This window comes from Rhinoraja longicauda, chromosome 33 (assembly GCF_053455715.1).
Source record: "Rhinoraja longicauda isolate Sanriku21f chromosome 33, sRhiLon1.1, whole genome shotgun sequence".
Classification (NCBI taxonomy): Eukaryota; Metazoa; Chordata; class Chondrichthyes; order Rajiformes; family Arhynchobatidae; genus Rhinoraja; species Rhinoraja longicauda.
Genome location: NC_135985.1, coordinates 16,216,062 through 16,233,948, shown reverse-complemented (window position 1 = coordinate 16,233,948; position 17,887 = coordinate 16,216,062). Strand labels below are relative to the sequence as shown.

The 17,887-nt window shown below is 42.3% G+C and overlaps 1 protein-coding gene across 1 annotated transcript; it reads right to left on the bottom strand.

The window, feature by feature from the left end:
* Positions 1–2,482: 2,482 nt before the first annotated feature.
* Positions 2,483–16,761, bottom strand: ciao2a (cytosolic iron-sulfur assembly component 2A). The gene is made up of 5 exons (XM_078427309.1): positions 16,611–16,761; positions 15,159–15,323; positions 10,645–10,694; positions 7,591–7,636; positions 2,483–5,927 (listed from the first exon to the last, which is right to left on the bottom strand). Exons 1-5 carry the CDS (start codon positions 16,732–16,734, stop codon positions 5,827–5,829), a joined length of 486 nt encoding a protein of 161 aa, XP_078283435.1. The 5' UTR covers positions 16,735–16,761; the 3' UTR covers positions 2,483–5,826.
* Positions 16,762–17,887: the final 1,126 nt, after the last annotated feature.

Sequence of the window (17,887 nt, the reverse complement as noted above, 5' to 3'; positions counted from 1 at the left end):
ACACATTTCCTCTGTTTCCTTTATTAGGGTTAATTGCATTGTACGTTTCCCCGAGGGTTTTTAGTTGATCTGTTTACTCCTTTGGGATCTGAGATGCAGTCAAACTACACCTGTCACTGACTACGTTAATCCTGCTGAGCCAAAGACAATGTCACTAAACCGAGGCAGTAGCCTAAAGCCACTGCATGTCACGGGAGACATCTGGTCAGTTTCAGTCTCTGTGTAGCTGAAGGTTTTATTAGGAATATTGTTGGTTTGAGAGGCTAGTGCAACATGCTCAAGCAAGGCAATCCAATTCAATCAGATGTTTGGGTTTAACGAGTGTGGTTTCAATCAGCCTCCCAGCTTCACTTCTCTAGGATCTGCCAATGACTTTGCATTTGAAGGGTGTACCCGAGCCGTTGAGACCACCCATGACTGGGTTCAGATCTGGGTCAGTGCTACTTGGTCGCAGCTGCAGTCAGTGTACCCACCAGCTGATCCCACCAGCCCTTAGTCTTGGGAAGGCAAGTGATACCCCATCCTTCATCCCTGAGCCCACACCATCCACGAGCTGATTCCTTCTCCCAGATTTGGATTTAACTCCAGTCTCCTCAACTCGAGGTACTTCACTGGAGCATTGCAGAGGAAGTTTGCTGTGACCCCTCCAGAGAGATATGAGGAAGAGCATCGAATGCGGTTCCTTGCATGGCAGAGGTATGCAAACTCATTGCCAGGTGAATGGTGGGCATTCTAATGTTGTGAGAATCCATGCCAGGATAAGGCTTGATTCTCTGAAATTCCTTCTCAAGGTCTCTCCTATGTGGAAGAGACTTTCCTTAAAACAAACCCTTGGACTTAGCCAACATTGCACTACACTCCTATGTCCTCTTCAACACATTGGCCGTTATAAGGAAAATTGTTCTTGAATAATATGGGTATCGGTATACTGAACTTGTTTAAAACAAGCTCTCTGGAGGCTGGCTTAATGACAGCAAAGGGGAGATATTACAGATATGTCTTGGGCAATAATGTCCACAGTGTGCACCACAACTTGTGAGGCATCGCAGTGTGATGTTTGGGCTACTTGCTGAATGGGCTCTGTGCACAGAAATCTTTAAGAAGTAAAGCCACTGTCTTTTACTAAATACGTTGCTGCTCATTGATCCCCTGAACAGCTGCTTCTGCCTCTGTGACCACAGAAGTTTCCTGAGCTGCGGCAGAAAACGTCTTGAAGGGATTCCCCTCCCCCCTCGCCCCCTCCCCCCTCGCCCCCTCCCGGACAATGCAACGAATGATGAAACTCCAATGTACAGCAGATGTGGAGATGCCCACACAGGGAAACAGCTGGAAAAGCAGCTGCACTGAAAGTAATGAGAAGTGAAAAATGAGGGTTTAATGCAGTCGAAAGAGGAAACGCACAAGAGCCTGTGTAGCTTCAGGTTGAATATCTACTTCTACTCAGGACTTCCTTAGATTAATGAATACCAAGAGTGCTTACAAGGCCGTAATCAAATTAAAATGTTTCCATGTTCTTTGTATAAATAGAACTAGCAATGTTTGCAAATCCACTGTTTGCCTTCTTCCCTTTCCTTCAGACTCAATTGTTCCTACGAGTTCAGTAGGATTGCACAGTACTAGAGTTGACTTTCATTTAAGTCCCTGATCATGTTGCATGTCTGAAACCAACAGGAACTTTTTTTTTTCTTTCTGAAACTGAGTCAAAGCATAGAAAGTGCCTCTTCAGCCCACCAAGTCGCATTGATGGGTGATTGCTCATTCTTCCAATAACACCTTCATCCATTTTATTCTCTCCATATTCCCATCAACACCCACCCGCCCCAGATTCCATCACTTGCCTGCACATCAGGGGAAAAATACAGAGGCTAATTAACCACTGTCACTATCTGCTGCGGCACGGTGGCGCAGCGGTAGAGTTGCTGCCTTACAGCGAATGCAGCGCCGGAGACTCGGGTTCGATCCTGACTACGGGCGCCGTCTGTACGGAGTTTGTACGTTCTCTCCGTGACCTGTGTGGGTTTTCTCCGACATCTTCGGTTTCCTCCCACACTCCAAAGACATACAGGTTTGTAGGTTAATTGGCTGGGCAAATGTTAAAATTGTCCCTAGTGGGTGTAGGATCGTGTTAATGTGCGGGGATCGCTGGGCGGCGCGGACCCGGTGGGCCGAAGGGCCTGTTTCTGCGCTGTATCTCTAAATCTAAATCTAAAATCTATCAACCCACACATTTTTAATATCTGGGAGGAAACTAGACCAGGCGGAAACTCAGGGGGAGAATGTACAAACTTCACACATACAGGTCAGGATGTGTGCTGTGTGTTCTACTATTATCATGTGTAGCAAGATATGCTATCCAGTCAAATAATATTTTCCACAATACAATCAAGTCATACACATGTACAAATAATGCAAAAAGAGAAATAACCAGAGTGAAAAATAGTTTTACAGTTAGTGAAAGTACAAATGAGAGAAATTGCAATGGTAATAACAAGGAAGATTGGGAGATCAGGATTACACCCTTGGGTTATGAGTTTAGCTTAGTTTATGTGCCAACCCACATATTTCTAACTTCTCCCCATCTCTCAAAAGCACTGTCCATCCTGTATGGATGTTTTCCATCTTGCTCATCAATGCTCACTTCATCTAACAAATACATTCTTCACTACATGACTTCCTTTGTCCAGGTGGGGTTTTGCACGAGACATTATCTAGTCTACACAGTGTAATCTTGCAGACTGCAATCTGATTGGTCAGTGGTTCATTTATTTTATTGTGGGGCTTGATGAAACAGTGTGGCTAGGACAACCTGGTCTAAACGAAGAGATGGGGATGTTATGTTCTTTACACAGTACATTGCAATTGCTTTTGGGCTGGTCAGACCACATTTGGAATGTAGCGTACTGGTTTGGTCTTGCTACCTATGGAAGCCTTGCCTTTAGAGCCCTTCACCCATTCCTCAATGACTCCTGAGCCCACCATGAGGCTCATCTCTTCTTCTGTTGCCCCCGCACTGATTTCTTTGACAAGGAATCTTTGTCCCCTACTGAATATCCTTCTGTCTCCAAAACTTTCTCATGGACACCTCCTGCCAGCCTTGTACTCTGTCCGAGGCCACACTTTTTCATTAGCAACTGCTGCTGTTACATCAACCATCCCCTCGCCCCCTCCTATCTCGCCTCTTTGAACATGCAGCCCTTCACTCATCCTGTGCCATTCCCAACCATTGAATCTGCAGAAAAGGGCAGTACCATTCTACTTTGGTGGACTAACCTCTTCCCTGCTGAGGTTAGCTCTCAAAAGTTGTCTTCAGGACTGCCACTGATTTTAAAGCTCCACATTTGTCTTGGAATGCAGCCAGAAAAAAATCTCCTCCTTTATCTTCTCAATTCTTTCCAAAATCCTAAAAACCAAACCTGTCCTTAACCTGCTACATTTTAGGGATTCCAGTCTTATTTACTGAGTCCCCTTTGCCTGGGATTATGCCCCTAACAGCTAGGAGGAGGGAAAATACAATCAAATAAAAGTGGCAGGATTAACGGAAACAAAGGAATTCAAAGCGAGTCAAACCACACTTCTCAAAAGCACAATAAAGGGACACAGAGTTGTTAAAAAGTTTAGGAAAGACAATACCAGGAGTTTCAATGCCACGACATCTATTCCCAGTTGCTAATGATCTATTGCCTTGACATCCAATGGAGACTATGGGGAAGTTACCACACGTTTAAACAATTTATTAGGCCAGTGGCAGTTCAGTAAATCAAGTTCCAGCACCTGAGTCAACACATGTCTGTTTAACTAATTAGCTGTCTACCTATTCCACACTTGGCCCATCTCCCACAAGGGAGAAGGGTGGCTCTTAACTGGGATTTGGATGGGCTGTGGATTAGTTGTTTTATAAATCTGAACACTTAACTTTTGTTCAGTAGTGGATTACAGTTGAGGACCAGTCTGTTTCAATGCATATTTTCATAAATATAATTCCCCAAATTGAAAATTAAGGTGGGAGAAAAATAAATGAGTTGCGATACGATATAACTTTATTTATCCCAGGAGGGAAATTGATCTGCCAACAGTCATAAAACACAAGATACAGGAATTTAAAGTGACGAGTGGAAAGGATTGAGGCTGCGCTAAGTTTGGGGAGGGGGTAAAATGTCGATTTCTATGGGGAAATGCATGTAAATAGCAACATCAAAGATTTCCAGACTTTCCCATTGTGTTCTGGGGCTAACTGGGATAACTGGGGCTACAGATGGAAATCAAGAGAGCAAGCATTACTGTGCAGTGCAGTTATGAACATAGAAACAATAGAGTATAACAATTCCTTAGGGAGGGAAAGGTACTTTATTGCATAGTGGGACACACAAAGAAAACAATAAAATATTCACAACAAAACCATCCCATTGAATCAATGACTGCAGATACTGGAATTGCAGCATTAATCAGACTGCTGGAGGAACTCAACGGGTCATCTGAAGAAGAGTCCCAAATCGAAATGGTGTCTGTTCATTTTCTCCATTAATGCTGCCTGACCTGCTGAGTTGCTCCAAGTTTTTGTTCATTGAAACAGTGGTTCATAACATCAATAGTGTGATTTCAAGATCCAACTGCACGTGGTTCTGCAAAAGCCTCAAGAGTAGGCCTCAACCCTATTCTCTCCTTCTGTAATCTCTAAACCCCTCACCCTTTTCCCAGTTCTACAACCCTTTGTCGTCACTCTAACCCTCACCCCTTGTTCCTCCTGCGCTTTTTTACATCAGCAATGGAGCCCATGTCTTCACTTAAACCAGCCCTCACCCCTTTCATTTCCTCCCTAAATTTCTCTCTGTCCTTTCTACCCTTCAACAAACTCTTTAATCCTTTAAACAAACTCCTGGACATCTGCCCTAAATGTTCTCCTTGCATGGATTGGCATTGAATTTTATTGGCTGGCATGACTGAAAAGCATTGAGGTTTTTACATGTACTACATGTACAAATGTAAGAAAATGTCAACTGTCAGGGAGTGGATTCTGGGCATAAATCATTCTTTATATGAAAGGAAATGTGTTGATGATATTTGGGTTCAAGTGTAGGGATAGAGAGGAGTCATTAATGACAAAGAATTAGATGGAGAGAACAAATGAAGGAACAGTGAAGAGAAATAATTTTGGTTGCAGAAAGACTGCGATAGTGTGGGTACAATGTTTATTCCTGGCTAGAAGTCAGGATGAGAAATGTCTTCATGCAGAGGGTTAGAATCCTTGGAGTTCTCCAGCCTCTGGGGCTGTGGGTGATTGTTGAAGATACCAAAGACTGATATGGATACTGAGAACCTGCTGAACACTTTTAGCATTTATATATATTTTTTAATTTCAACCACCATACAGCTTTATAAGAAGTGTCTGAGACTGCATTCCCTTTTGATTGGGTATGATGGGACCAAAGGGGTCCGATACCTTTCCTCTCCCATTGCTAGGAATCACCACAATTCAGCTCAGTGGCTGAAATGCTTCAGTGTTATCTCTTGTATTCTATAAAAATACTGATTTAATAAATTGAACACTGTCAATTTGCATTGGAGCAATATTCTGATGTATTCACTTCCAGGTACGTCAAAAGAGACTCTTGTTTTGCGTGAATTTCTCATTGTAAAACAATAGAAATAATATGGAAATCTCATCACATAACATGGATACAAAACAGAAATTAGGTGTTTTTTAAATGATTGCCAGTGCATTATAGTTTGTTGCAGAGAGTGGAGCCCCCGGTGGACAGTCCTTGTACTGACAGACCTGGTGAACTCCAGGCTACCAATGAGTCCTTTCCCCAGCGAGCCAGGCAGTTGTTAATCATCGGGCTCCAGAACACACTGCTCCACTATCTCCCGCAAATTTGGGTTCTCCATAGCAGCTGCCACTCGCTCCTTGTCGTTAATCTGCTTGTTAACTTAAAAAAAAAAAGAAATGAGGGTGACTCAGCAATGGATAATGGGACTTGTGGTGAAAACTGCCTGCAGCAAATCTAAATACCGAAAGCGGTATTTTGTCTCATCAATACAGGGCATTGGAGCCTATTTCTGAAAGCAACCCACTACATACAACAATGTCAACATTTATGCCGTGACAAATCCAAAAGCTACAGGCAAACCCACTTCTCAAAACAAACCGAGAACAATATGTGCTTTAGTTGTACTGAACCTTGTTCACCAACCCCTAATTCCACAAAGAGCCTGGTTTCCAAATGGTTAATGCTACTTAGTTTGATGACACAATGATGTTAGAGTCAATCTCCTGTCCCCCCCCATCCAGACCAAACTCAGATCCTGGGGGGACAGGGCTTTCTCCATCGCAGCTCCCACCCTATGGAACTCACTACCCCAAACCGTCAGAGACTCCTCCTCACTCACCACATTCAAAACATCACTGAAGTCTCACCTCTTCAGCACTGCCTTCAACCACTGAAGGTCACCTCACCTTCTGTCTCCTTTCTCTGTTCATTTACTTATTTATCTATTTATTCACTTCTCTATGTTCTAGAAATCCCTGTAAAGCGTCTTTGAGTGTTTGAAAAGCGCTATATAAATGTAATGCATTATTATTATTATTATTATAATGATAAAGCATAGAAACTTTGGTCCAAATTGTCCATGCCAATGTGCTTACCGAAGCCAGTCCCAGTATACATAGAAAATTTCAGGATTATTTTTTGCCTTATTTACCAAGGCTATCTGGCATCTCCATTTTGCCCTTCTGATAGCATCTGAAATGTAGATTTTTTTTAGGCAAAATGAAGGTGAAAAGGAGAATATTATAAAAAAAGGAAGGTATATGGGTTAGCGAAACAAAACATAATCAGGGTGATATGAGTGATACAAAATGTATTTAAAACAACAAAAGATAGATACAAAAAGCTGGAATAACTCAGCAGGTCAGACAGCATCACTGGAGAAAAGGAATAGGTGATGTTTTGGGTCGAGATCCTTCTTCAGACTGAAACGTCACCTATTCCTTTTCTTCAGAGATGCTGTCTGACCCGCTGAGTTACTCCAGCTTTTTGTGTCTATCTTCGGTTTAAACCAGCATCTGCAGTTCCTTCCTACGTAATTAAAACAACGTTCGGCAAACATATAAGCTGATAATTTTGACAAAACAAAGATGAGCCAGCACTGACGGATGGTGTGAGTGGTTTCCTTCTTTGCCACAATCATGCAATTTACATTTATTTTTAGGCATTAATTTCCATTTTTCTCCATTTGATTTGTTAGGATTACACAAATCCAAGATTACTACAGTTTGCCAGGCTGCTGCACGTGATGATCTTCCCCAGCTTTAACTACAAAGTATTGAAAGGTGAGCTGTAATCTGACAGCTTTAAAATGTTACAAAGATTTGAGGTAAAATGTTTACTTGAATGATGCACAAAATAAATTGTTCACGATTCCACTCTGCAGCGTGTAGCTGTAGAATGGAGAGTTCTGTTCAATGCCCTATACTTGTGATGATAAACAACAGTTTTTAAACGAGGGAAGGGAACGTGGGAGGACTGGGACATTTATCAACATTTACTGATAAAAATCAAATCCCTCAAAGCCTAATTAGAACATACTTACTATCTTCCTCAGTGGAGTGTGACCCCTCAGAGATGTAGATTTCCAGCTGTAAAACAACATGCATGTCAATCAAATAGCTAAAGACTGCGGATATTGGAAATCTAAAACAAAAACAAAGTGCTGGGAATATTCGGGTCAGGCAGCATCTTTGAAAAGACAAATGGACGTAATGCTTCAGATTTAGCAGTTTAGTTTAGAAATACAGTGCAGAAACAGGCCCTTCGGCCCACCGAGTCCGCACCAACCAGCGATTCCTGCATATTAACATTATCCCACACACACACACACCAGGGACAATTTACACTTGTATCAAGCCAATTAACCTACAAACTTGTACGTCTTTGGAGTGTGGGAGGAAACCGAAGATCTCAGAGAAAACCCTACGCAGTCACGGGGAAAACATACAAACTCCGTACAGACGGGCCCTGCAGTCGGGATCGAACCCGGGTCTCCGGCGCTGTAAAGCAGCAACTCTATCGCTGCGCCACTGTGCCGTCCTCCGTCAGGGTCAATAAGCAATCGGACAACTTTTTAAGGAAATGACAGTCAAAACAAAAACAGGTAGTACAGATGACCATGTTTCAGGGGGAATTTGCCATTCAAGTAAAAGTCTGCATTTAGCTTCTGTCTTAATCTTTAAAGCTGGGAAAAACTCTGATCAACAGAGTGTGGGCTAGTAAAGACAAAGGCAATAAAAAAAATACAGGCATTGTTGCTCAGGTACAGCAAATCTGTTCTTGGAGAACCATGAGGTCCAAGTTGGAGATGTGCAGAGATTCTGGGGAGTTGTAGTTGGAGATTAGAGGCGTGAGATTATGGAGGGATTGGAAATTAAGGATAAGATTGTAAACACGGAGGAATTGCTTAACTGAATTGATGGCTATGAACTGCGTTTTTTTACTGGGACTGTAGAAATGGTTTTGATCATACCCAAAGTTGGATGGAATCAATTTCTGCGAAACAGGTTCTGGATTTGGACCATTAGGAGTCACTTGGTGAGAGGGAAACAGCAAGGATTCGAGTTTGGTTGAGCAGACTTGTAGCTACACTGATGCCGTGTTGAATATTATGTCAGACATTTGGGTAACTGAGACTTTGAATGTGCATGTCTAAGTGAATTGAGAAAAGCTTATTCTCTAGGACACACATGCAGGAGATGGACGGAGAAAGATGATGTGTAAAACTGCAGAAAAAAATGACTGAATTTGTCCTTGTGTGTGATTCAGACATCATAGAAACAAGGCAACGAGATGAATATGGGTTGGGGGGAGACTATATGGAGGATATATTTAGTACAACAGGAAGAATGAAGTCAGGTCAGAGAAGATATAAACAGAAATCAACCACAAAAGCACTTTGTTGGATTAATCAGTTATAGAGTTTCAATTGTCAAGGCACAGAAGGCAATGACTTAATGAGGAACAAATGGAATTGGAATTGATCAGTGTGACAGTCATTGTCAGCGTGGTGGGCCAAAAAGGCCTCCTCTGTTCTAAATGACTCTATAATATAGATCAACACGATAGACCAGGCTCAATATCTAACCCAGTTCCAAAGTACATCCCCATAACAAACTGCTGGAGGAACTCAGCATATCAGGCAGCATCTTGGAGGAAAATGGACAGATGACTTGTCCAGTTCGAGCCTTTCTTCACTCCAAAGAAAAGTCACGCCTCTGTGATCTGTCCATTTTCCTCCATGGAAGCTGCCTGACCGGCTGAATTCCTCCAGCAGTGTTTTATTTTTGCTTAACATTTCAACATCTGCAATCTCTTGTGTCTACATCTCACTGAAGGCTGTTGAGCTCAGATGAAAATATCTTCAAACAACCTACTGATCGATGATGATCTGAACTTGTGCTTTACCAAGAATTGCCTTGGGCCTTCCTTTCTCTTACAATCTTTGTTTTAATTCCTAATTATGATTATGACGATGGACCTTGACCTGCTGCTTGGATCCATCAATATCATCGCTGTGAAAGAGGTTTACTTTCAAACATTTAATAATAATAATAATAATAATAATGTATTTTATTTATATAGCGCTTTTCATATACTCAAAGACGCTTTACAGAGATTTAGAGAACATAGGGAAATGAATAAATAGATAAATAAGTAAATAAATAAACGAACAGAGAAAGGAGACAGAGGGTGAGGTGACCTTCAGTGGTTGTTATGTGGAATAGTCATGTGAAGTCAAGTGGTTGAAGGCAGTACTGAACAGGTGAGACTTCAGCGATGTTTTGAATGTGGTGAGTGTGGAGGAGTCTCTAACGGTTTGGGGTAGTGAGTTCCATAGGGTGGGAGCAGCGATGGAGAAAGCCCTGTCCCCCCAGGATCTGAGTTTGGTCCGGATGTGGGGGGATAGGAGATTGGCAGCAGCAGAGCGGAGGGTGCAGGTGGGAGTGTGCCTGTGGAGAAGGTCGGTCAGGTAGGATGGGGCCAGGTTATGGAGGGCTTTGTAGGTTATGAGGAGGATTTTGTACTGGATTCTCTGGGGGATGGGGAGCCAGTGGAGTTTGTAAAGGACGGGGGTGATATGGTCACGGATCGGGGTGTGGGTGAGTAGACGGGCAGCGGAGTTTTGAATGTATTGAAGTTTACTGATGATTTTTGAGGGTGCGCCATAGAGGAGGCTGTTGCAGTAGTCCAGACGGGAGGTGATGAAGGCGTGGATGAGGGTTTCTGCAGCTGTGGAGGAGAGGGATGGACGGAGACGGGCAATGTTTTTGAGGTGGAAGAAGGCTGTCTTTGTGATGTGTTTGATGTGTTTGTCGAAGGAGAGGGTTTGATCAAAGATGATTCCAAGATTCCGGATGTGAGGGGAGGTGGATACTGGGAGACCATCAATGTTGAGGATGAAGTTTTGGGTGGATTTGGTGAGCGTTTTTGGACCAATGATGATGATTTCAGATTTGTTGCATTTACTGTATAAACTAGAGCTGAGAGCTTTCAAAAGCTCCAGAGAAATTAAAACTCCATTGGCAAACTAGATTGTCAAGGAGTCTTCTTAATAAAGACTAGAGGGATCAATCAAAAAGCCATTTCTCCTTACCTTGTGTTTGAAAGGTAAACATCGTTGCAACTTGACTCGTAGACAGAGACCTTCATGTAAAAAATAAAATAATTGTATAAACATTCTGCAAAATCAAGCAATATCATTCACAGAAGTTAACTCTTTCCTTCTTTGCCATTTATCTTTCATCTTTTAAAGACTTTGACAGTTTACTGAAGTGCAGTCCCAATGACACTGAATTCCTACAGACGTGGCAAGCTCTACGATGGCAGAAATGATTCCATTCTCACTTGCACTTCCAATGGGATGTGGGAGTATGCTGTCCACAGTTAATATCAAGCACATCTGTCTAAGGTAGGTGAAACACTGGTTCAATATGGGAGCTTGTTCTGAGGTGCTGTGCTCTAAAGAGGAATGATGCATGTATAAAATAAAAGTGACTGTAAAAACTGCAGGCCAAGTCCCCTCTGCCATTTACCAGCACAAGAATGCAGCTCCTCAATGACATGTCTACAAATCCAGGACAAAGACCACACTTGTGAATACAATCCTATAACTTCCATTTCCTGCATTTTGGCAAGATTGGTGCTTTGGACACACTTGAGTGACCCGGGCATACAAAGGTAGGCCAAGTTTTTACTTTGGTCCCTTGCACACTGGTAACTTGGAAGAATTTCAGCAGCGTGTTCAGTGGATCCACGCTAAACCCAAGAGATGGGAGTGCAGCCTGGTGCCCTGCCAAAACAATCTTCCCTCAATTTCTTCCATCTTTAAAGCATAACAGCAGGCTTCATGCTGATACAGCGCAGGGCCAAGGGAGTGCTGCACTGTCATAAGGGGAGGAAGATGGCAACCTTGCCCTGCACCTGTTACAGCAAGACTCTTGGAGAGCAAGTAGCAAGCAATCCCTGTTCAAATGCCTCTTTTATTGGATCAATAAAACTAAGGATCAGTGACCAGGATAAAAAAAGCAGATCTTGTCCAAACTAATCCTTTAATGGTTTCAGTTCACCTGAGCACACCCATGTCGAGTGCATCCATTAATTTGAGAAGTGACTTGTACAGCTGTATGTATGTAGTGTTGGAAGTACCTTCTTTTGGAAGAGTTGTTAAACACGGACTGTGTTAATTCTTGCAGGTGGGTATAAAAGACTGCACTGCATTCTTTTGTAAAGACTCAAGGCAGTTCTCCACGGTGTCCTGGTAAATATTTACCCCACAATTAATCCCATTGGTTATTAGCATCTTATTGTTTGAAGGATCTTGCTTGCACAGATTGGTTGGTGAACTTCCTAAATCATAGCAGTGACTTCAAAAAGTACTTTGTCAATAAAGAGCTTTGGGTGCCCCATGACCATAAAAGGTCACAACACACATCCAAGCTTTTCTTTGTTTCTTGGTTCCCGTGCCCTGGTAACAACTAATTGGTTTCATCAATAGATTATTCAGAGGAAGAAAAGCTTTGATGGTCAACTGTGCGAAAATGCTTTCAACTCCTGACAAGAAACGCAATTCAATGCCCTTTGACCTCCAACCTTTTAACCTGAGACAATTACTTGAAATAGTTTAGCATGGGTCATAACCTGTTACAATGATGAAACAGGAAGCAGAATCTGCAGGAACTTGAGCCCCATTTTGTTCATCGAAGAGTGACCGCTCTGAGTACAGAATAAAGTGAGATTAACTCTGATCGAGGAAGGTCAGAATCTTACAAACAGAAACGAGAGGCTGGGAAGGACCTGCTCAGAGCTGAGCTACAATGCTGCGGCGTTAATGCCACAAAGAATTCAAACTTGTTAATCTGTTTTGTTAGGATTTCAGTAAGGGTCAGCAAATCACACTGACAACAAATGGATTGTTGAAGTGTGTGGGAATGAAGGAAAATGGAGGGGGAAATAGAAAATTGCTCCCACTGACATGAGAGCGGAGTTGTATCTGAGCTATACACTACACCACTGGATGTCCACGTGCCCAGAACTATCCAAGCAGCCACTATTGGAAGATATCACTTTTCCATTAAGAGATCTTATTCACCAACTTTTCTTTTACATAACATGGGGTATGTTCTCTAATTATTCATCGTTTATTTTCCTGCCAATCTCTCTCCTGTGAGCCTGAAACTTTGACCCACAGGTGAAACCAAGTGATTCATGAACACAAGTGCACGTTTAGCAACCTCACCTAAACAGAATCATCACCTCTCCTATGTTGACATCAATATTATCTATTTGAAGAACTGAGGTTAGAGTTGAATGCCATCATTGTGATGCTGTTGACAACCCTCGAATGAGGCCAAAAACAGAACCTCATATTTTGCTTTGGTAGTTTATGACCCAGTTATATGTATATTGATTTCTCCAATTTCAAGTAACCCTTGCATCCCCTCTCTCTCCGTCCCTCCCCCGTTGTATTAGTTTCACTGTCGTCATGTTGAGTTTCACTGTCTGTATAACTTGTTATCACCTACCCCACAGCCAACAATGGACCATTGTGGGCTCCACCTTTTCTTGATCATCATTGCTTTTTGCATATCTTTCATACATTTGTTCTATGCACTTTCTATATCCCTCGTTTCCCTTTCCTGACTCTGTCTGAAGAAGGTACCAAAAAGGTCACGATTCCTTTCCTCCAGAGATGCTGCCTGACCCGCTGAGATACTCCAGCTTTTTGTGTCTGTCTTCAACATATTATTGTGTGATTTAGCTGTTCTATATCAAACAAATTGGCAAACAGAGTTTGCCTACATAAGATTCTCCTTTCTTTAGTTATAATTGGACGACTGGACTTCATGCTGCTTGAGCAGTAGTATATTCAACAGAATGAATGCTAATATGCTTTGAATTATAGGATTAGATAGTACAGGAAGAGGCCATTCAGCTCATGTTCTCTGACAAAACCAATTAGTCCCATTCCATCACTCCTGGTTTGTTCCTCATACATTGCCATTTTTATTTTCATGCATTAATCTATTATATTTTTTGTTATTCAGTTTGCAACTTTCTAGTCTTTGCATTTTTTTTGTATCTGGGTGTAATATCAGATTTAAATAGTAAAGAATGAAATCATTATGACTTTGGTCTCCTGAGAATCCTACAACTTTTAAATTAATGTAGTGCACCCAGCTATGAGCCTTAAGAGATTTCTTTTTGGAGGGTGAAAGAATGGTGACATAGTGTGTCAAGGTAGATAAATGACTTGCTATCAGGAAACATCCCAAAAGCAGAAGCGTGGAAACAGCATTGAGTGCTGATAAGAGTAGGGTAGCAGTATTAAAAGTTGATTGACGGCATTACATAACCTCTCCCGCCAGGACCTTGATCTGCATTATTTAAAGAAAATGGACATGCAGCAGATAGATCTGGTAGAAGTTCTGTTTTAGAAAAGCTTTGCCAATGAGCAAGAGACTCTGTACTCTTTCCCCATTTTCCTAGTCTCCCCACGCATTCATTTCTCCTGAGACCAGATGGACATGAGTAGGATAGATGGTCATAACCATTTTCCCCATGGTGAAAATATCACAGACCAGAAGGCATAACGTTAAGGTGAGGGGAGCAAAGTTTAGTTTACACGGAGGGTGGTGGGGACCTGGAATGTTCAGCTAGGAGTGGTGGTGGGGCCAGATTCAATAGTGACGTTTAAGAGGCACATGGTTATGCAAGAAATGGAGGTATATATGGATGGTATATGTAGGCAGAAGAGATTAAATTTATCTTGGCACCAAGTTTGGCACAGACATTATGGACCAAAGGGCCTGTTCCTGTGCTATACTGTGCTATGTTCTATGGACAAGCAACCCGTTGACAGGCGAGAGACATACTAACCAAGGACAACTAAGGAGATACCCAAGAGAAGTTTACTGCAACCCTTCTCACTCCCATAGCACAGTGAATAACACTTGCTCCCAAGTTTGTTGGTTGTGGATTCCAGTCCTATTCAAGAGACAAACATGAACTCTATCCTGACTCTTCAGGACATGGGAAAGAATAGGAAAAGTTGTGAGGCATTTAGGCCAACCACTGTCAAATGTGACCCGCATAGATGAGGCATCTTGGTTGGCATGGACCAGTTGGGCAGAATGGCCTGTTTCCATACTGTATGAATCTATGACGGTACCTTGAATGCTCTATTGCTGGAGATGCCATCTTTCAAGGGAATTGTTTGCAGACCCTGTCCCTTTCTGGGTGAAAACTATTTCATGGTACTAATTCAGAGAGGAACGGATGTTCTCTCAGTTGAAACATTTAAAAACTGCAGATCTGAAATAAACCAGAAAATGCTGGAAACTCTTAGTGGGTTATGCAGCATTATGTAGAATTGATGCAAGGTCATTGACATTAACTGCTTCACTATCTATAAATGCTGCCTGACCTTCAAGTGCTTTACAGTCTTTTTTGTGAGATTTGAGTCCGTGAAAGTCGCTACTGAAGTACTGTTAAAAAACAAACTGCTCGATGAACTTGATAGGTTAGGTGGCATCCATGATAGGAAATGGACAGACAATGCTTTTGGTTGGGACCATTCATTTTACTGAAATGGTTTCTTTGTTCACTCACCAATCAGGGTAGCTAGAGAGCAGTGAGGAACTGTTGGTGTGAATCGGATAATGATGAGATATTCGTCATCAGCTAGCAGCTTCACTTCTACACATTCTTCAGTAACCACATCCAGTTCTTCCAGGGTGTTCGGCTTTTCTGGATCACGAATTGTACGAATAATGTCTGACAAAGAACAGAGACACCAACTAGAATGGATAGCTTTTATAATAAAACTGAACTGCAGATGCTGGTGTTACTCAGTAGGCCAAGCAGCATCTCTGTGGAGAAAATGGAAAGGTGACATTTCTGGTCAACAACTTCAGGATCCAAAACGTCACTTGCCTGTTTTCCCCAGAGATGCTGCCTGACCTGTTAGTTACTCCAGTATTTTGTGTCTACCTTTGGATAATGTTATAGTGATTGAAATCATTCCCCAATTTTGTAGTTTCAGGGATTCTCCATAAAACAAAATCTAATATATATATATATATATATATATTGACACAAGACTACCTCTTGGAGTGAGTCATGCAATCTTCAGCATGTCTCATTGGGAGGACTGTCAGCTTTGAATATGCATCTGTGCAATCTTTGTGAATGGTCAAGCAGTTGACAGGACCGTCTGCCAGAGTGTGGTGATAGTGGTGCATCCAGTGGGTGAATAAACACGACTGTTTGTTCTCCCTGCTGAGAGATCAACTTAGAGCCAGTGGTGTGACTTGCAACTAAACAAGTACCTGTTGTGCAATAACATGAGATAAATAATAGCTGGATATGACTTGTCAAATTGACTGAGGTCATTAACGTGCAACTCTTTGAATCAATGCGGCTATCAGTTGGATCACATGACACGGGGAACCATTATTCCATAACTGCAATCCACATCCTCTACCATTGAGAAGGAACATCAACTCTGCACGTTCCCTCCAAGTTGCATACAATCATAACTTGGCAATACATCGCCAGTCCTTCATTGTTGTTGTGTTGAAATCTTGGAACATTCTTGCCAATGCCAGAAGGATTGCTGGGGTTCTCGAAGGTAAATTACCCCCAAATCACAAATGCAATCAGGGATGGGCAATAAACTCTGATCTTGTCAGTGATGTCCTGATCCACAAAACGAATAAATAAAATGGTTGATAGAAATATACATATTTGCCATGTACAAAGGCAACATTAAGGGTGAGGTACCATTATACTTTCGAAAATATATTTAAGTGTTATTATTCTGTCGTTTCAAACATGATCGATTGTGCCAGCTCCCAAATGCAGTGTCTATAAATGTTCCAAGTCAACCTCTCTTCCTCTTTGACCAACTTCTGCATTCGAGTGACTGACAAAGAACAAGTATTGCCATAGTAGCGGCATGTAAAAGTTGTAAAGCTGTTCTATGATGAGCTGAAGTTTACGGCAACAATTTGACTGTCCACAGAAGTGTGACCAATTTATGCCGGGGACATAAATCCTTACCATAGACTTCTAGTGTTTTCTCTTCCATTTTTCTGATTTTCTCTGCATCTTCTTTAATTGATAGCCGCGAAAGAAAGAGGAACTTTGCCAGGGCATAGGACGCAAGCCCAGAGACTATTTCCATCCTTCAGCCATTACGCTGCAGCAGCTGCAAGACTGCTACAAGCTAAACTTCCGGGTCTGCCAGCCCTGACACATCGAGTACAGACGCAACTGGAGGTGTGGGATGACAATTCTCCAAGTCCTGATGGACCATCCTCGGGTCTGTAAAGAAGTGGCTAGTGGGACAGTTGATGCATTGATTTTTCGTTTCCAAATTTCTCTAGATTTGGATAGGAAGGGTAGTCTGAAGAAGGGACTCAACCCAAACCACCATCTATTCTTTTTCTCCAGAGATGCTGCCTGACCGGCTGAGTTACTCCAGCATTTTGTATCTTTCTTCTCTAGATTTGGTATTTGCATTGGAGTAGCACTCCTCTCTTACAGCTTTCTTGCCCCCCACCACCAAAATCAGTCTGAAGGGTCCCAACCCAAAACATCACCTATCCATGGTCTCCAGAGATGCTGCCTGACCTGCTGAGTTACTCCAGCACTCTGTCTTTTTTTTAAAACACATGAGATCCTGAGGGATCTGAGTATGTGAACAGGGAGTGAATGTTTCCTCTTGTCAGGTTACTGTTTGAATACAAGATGTCGCCCATCTAAAACAGATGAAAAGTGGCTAGTCTTTTGAAATTTGGTCAATGGTGATGCACCATTGATGATGGGGGAAACATCGAATATTGGGAACAAACTTGTGCATAGTCCATGTCGGCAGGAAAAAAAGCATATATTCTAATGTCGTTAAGCTAGAAAAAGCGCAGAGATTTGTGTGGATTTTGCCAGGACTTGCGGGCCTGTGCCATAGTTATACAGCATGGAAACAGGCACTTTGGCCCAACTTGCCCATATTGATCAGCATGCGACATTTATACTAGTACCACCTAATAGTCATACAGCACTGAGCCAAAGGGAGAGGCTGGGCACACTAGGACGCAGGAGACAGGGTGATCTTATCAAGGCATGTAGGATCCTGAGGGGGATAGTGTAAATCTTCCCCCCTCACCTTACACCTGTGCTCTCATTCTTGATTACTTCTCCCAGGGTGGGGTAATCAAGAACTAGAGAGCACAGGTGTAAGGTGAGGGGGGGAAGATTTAAGAGGAACCTGAGGGACACCTTTTTTCACATGAAGGGTGGGTATATCTAATGAGTTGTCAGAGGAGGTAGTTGAGGCA

What these genes read in the sequence shown, in the direction of transcription:
- ciao2a (XM_078427309.1), bottom strand. Translation starts at nt 16,734, where the DNA reads ATGGAAATAGTCTCTGGGCTTGCGTCCTATGCCCTGGCAAAGTTCCTC. An exon ending in GAAAACACTAGAAGTCTATG is followed by an intron (nt 15,324 to 16,610) that starts GTAAGGATTTAT and finishes GTTCTTTGTCAG; the next exon opens with ACATTATTCGTACAATTCGT. An exon ending in GTTTACCTTTCAAACACAAG is followed by an intron (nt 7,637 to 10,644) that starts GTAAGGAGAAAT and finishes GTTGTTTTACAG; the next exon opens with CTGGAAATCTACATCTCTGA.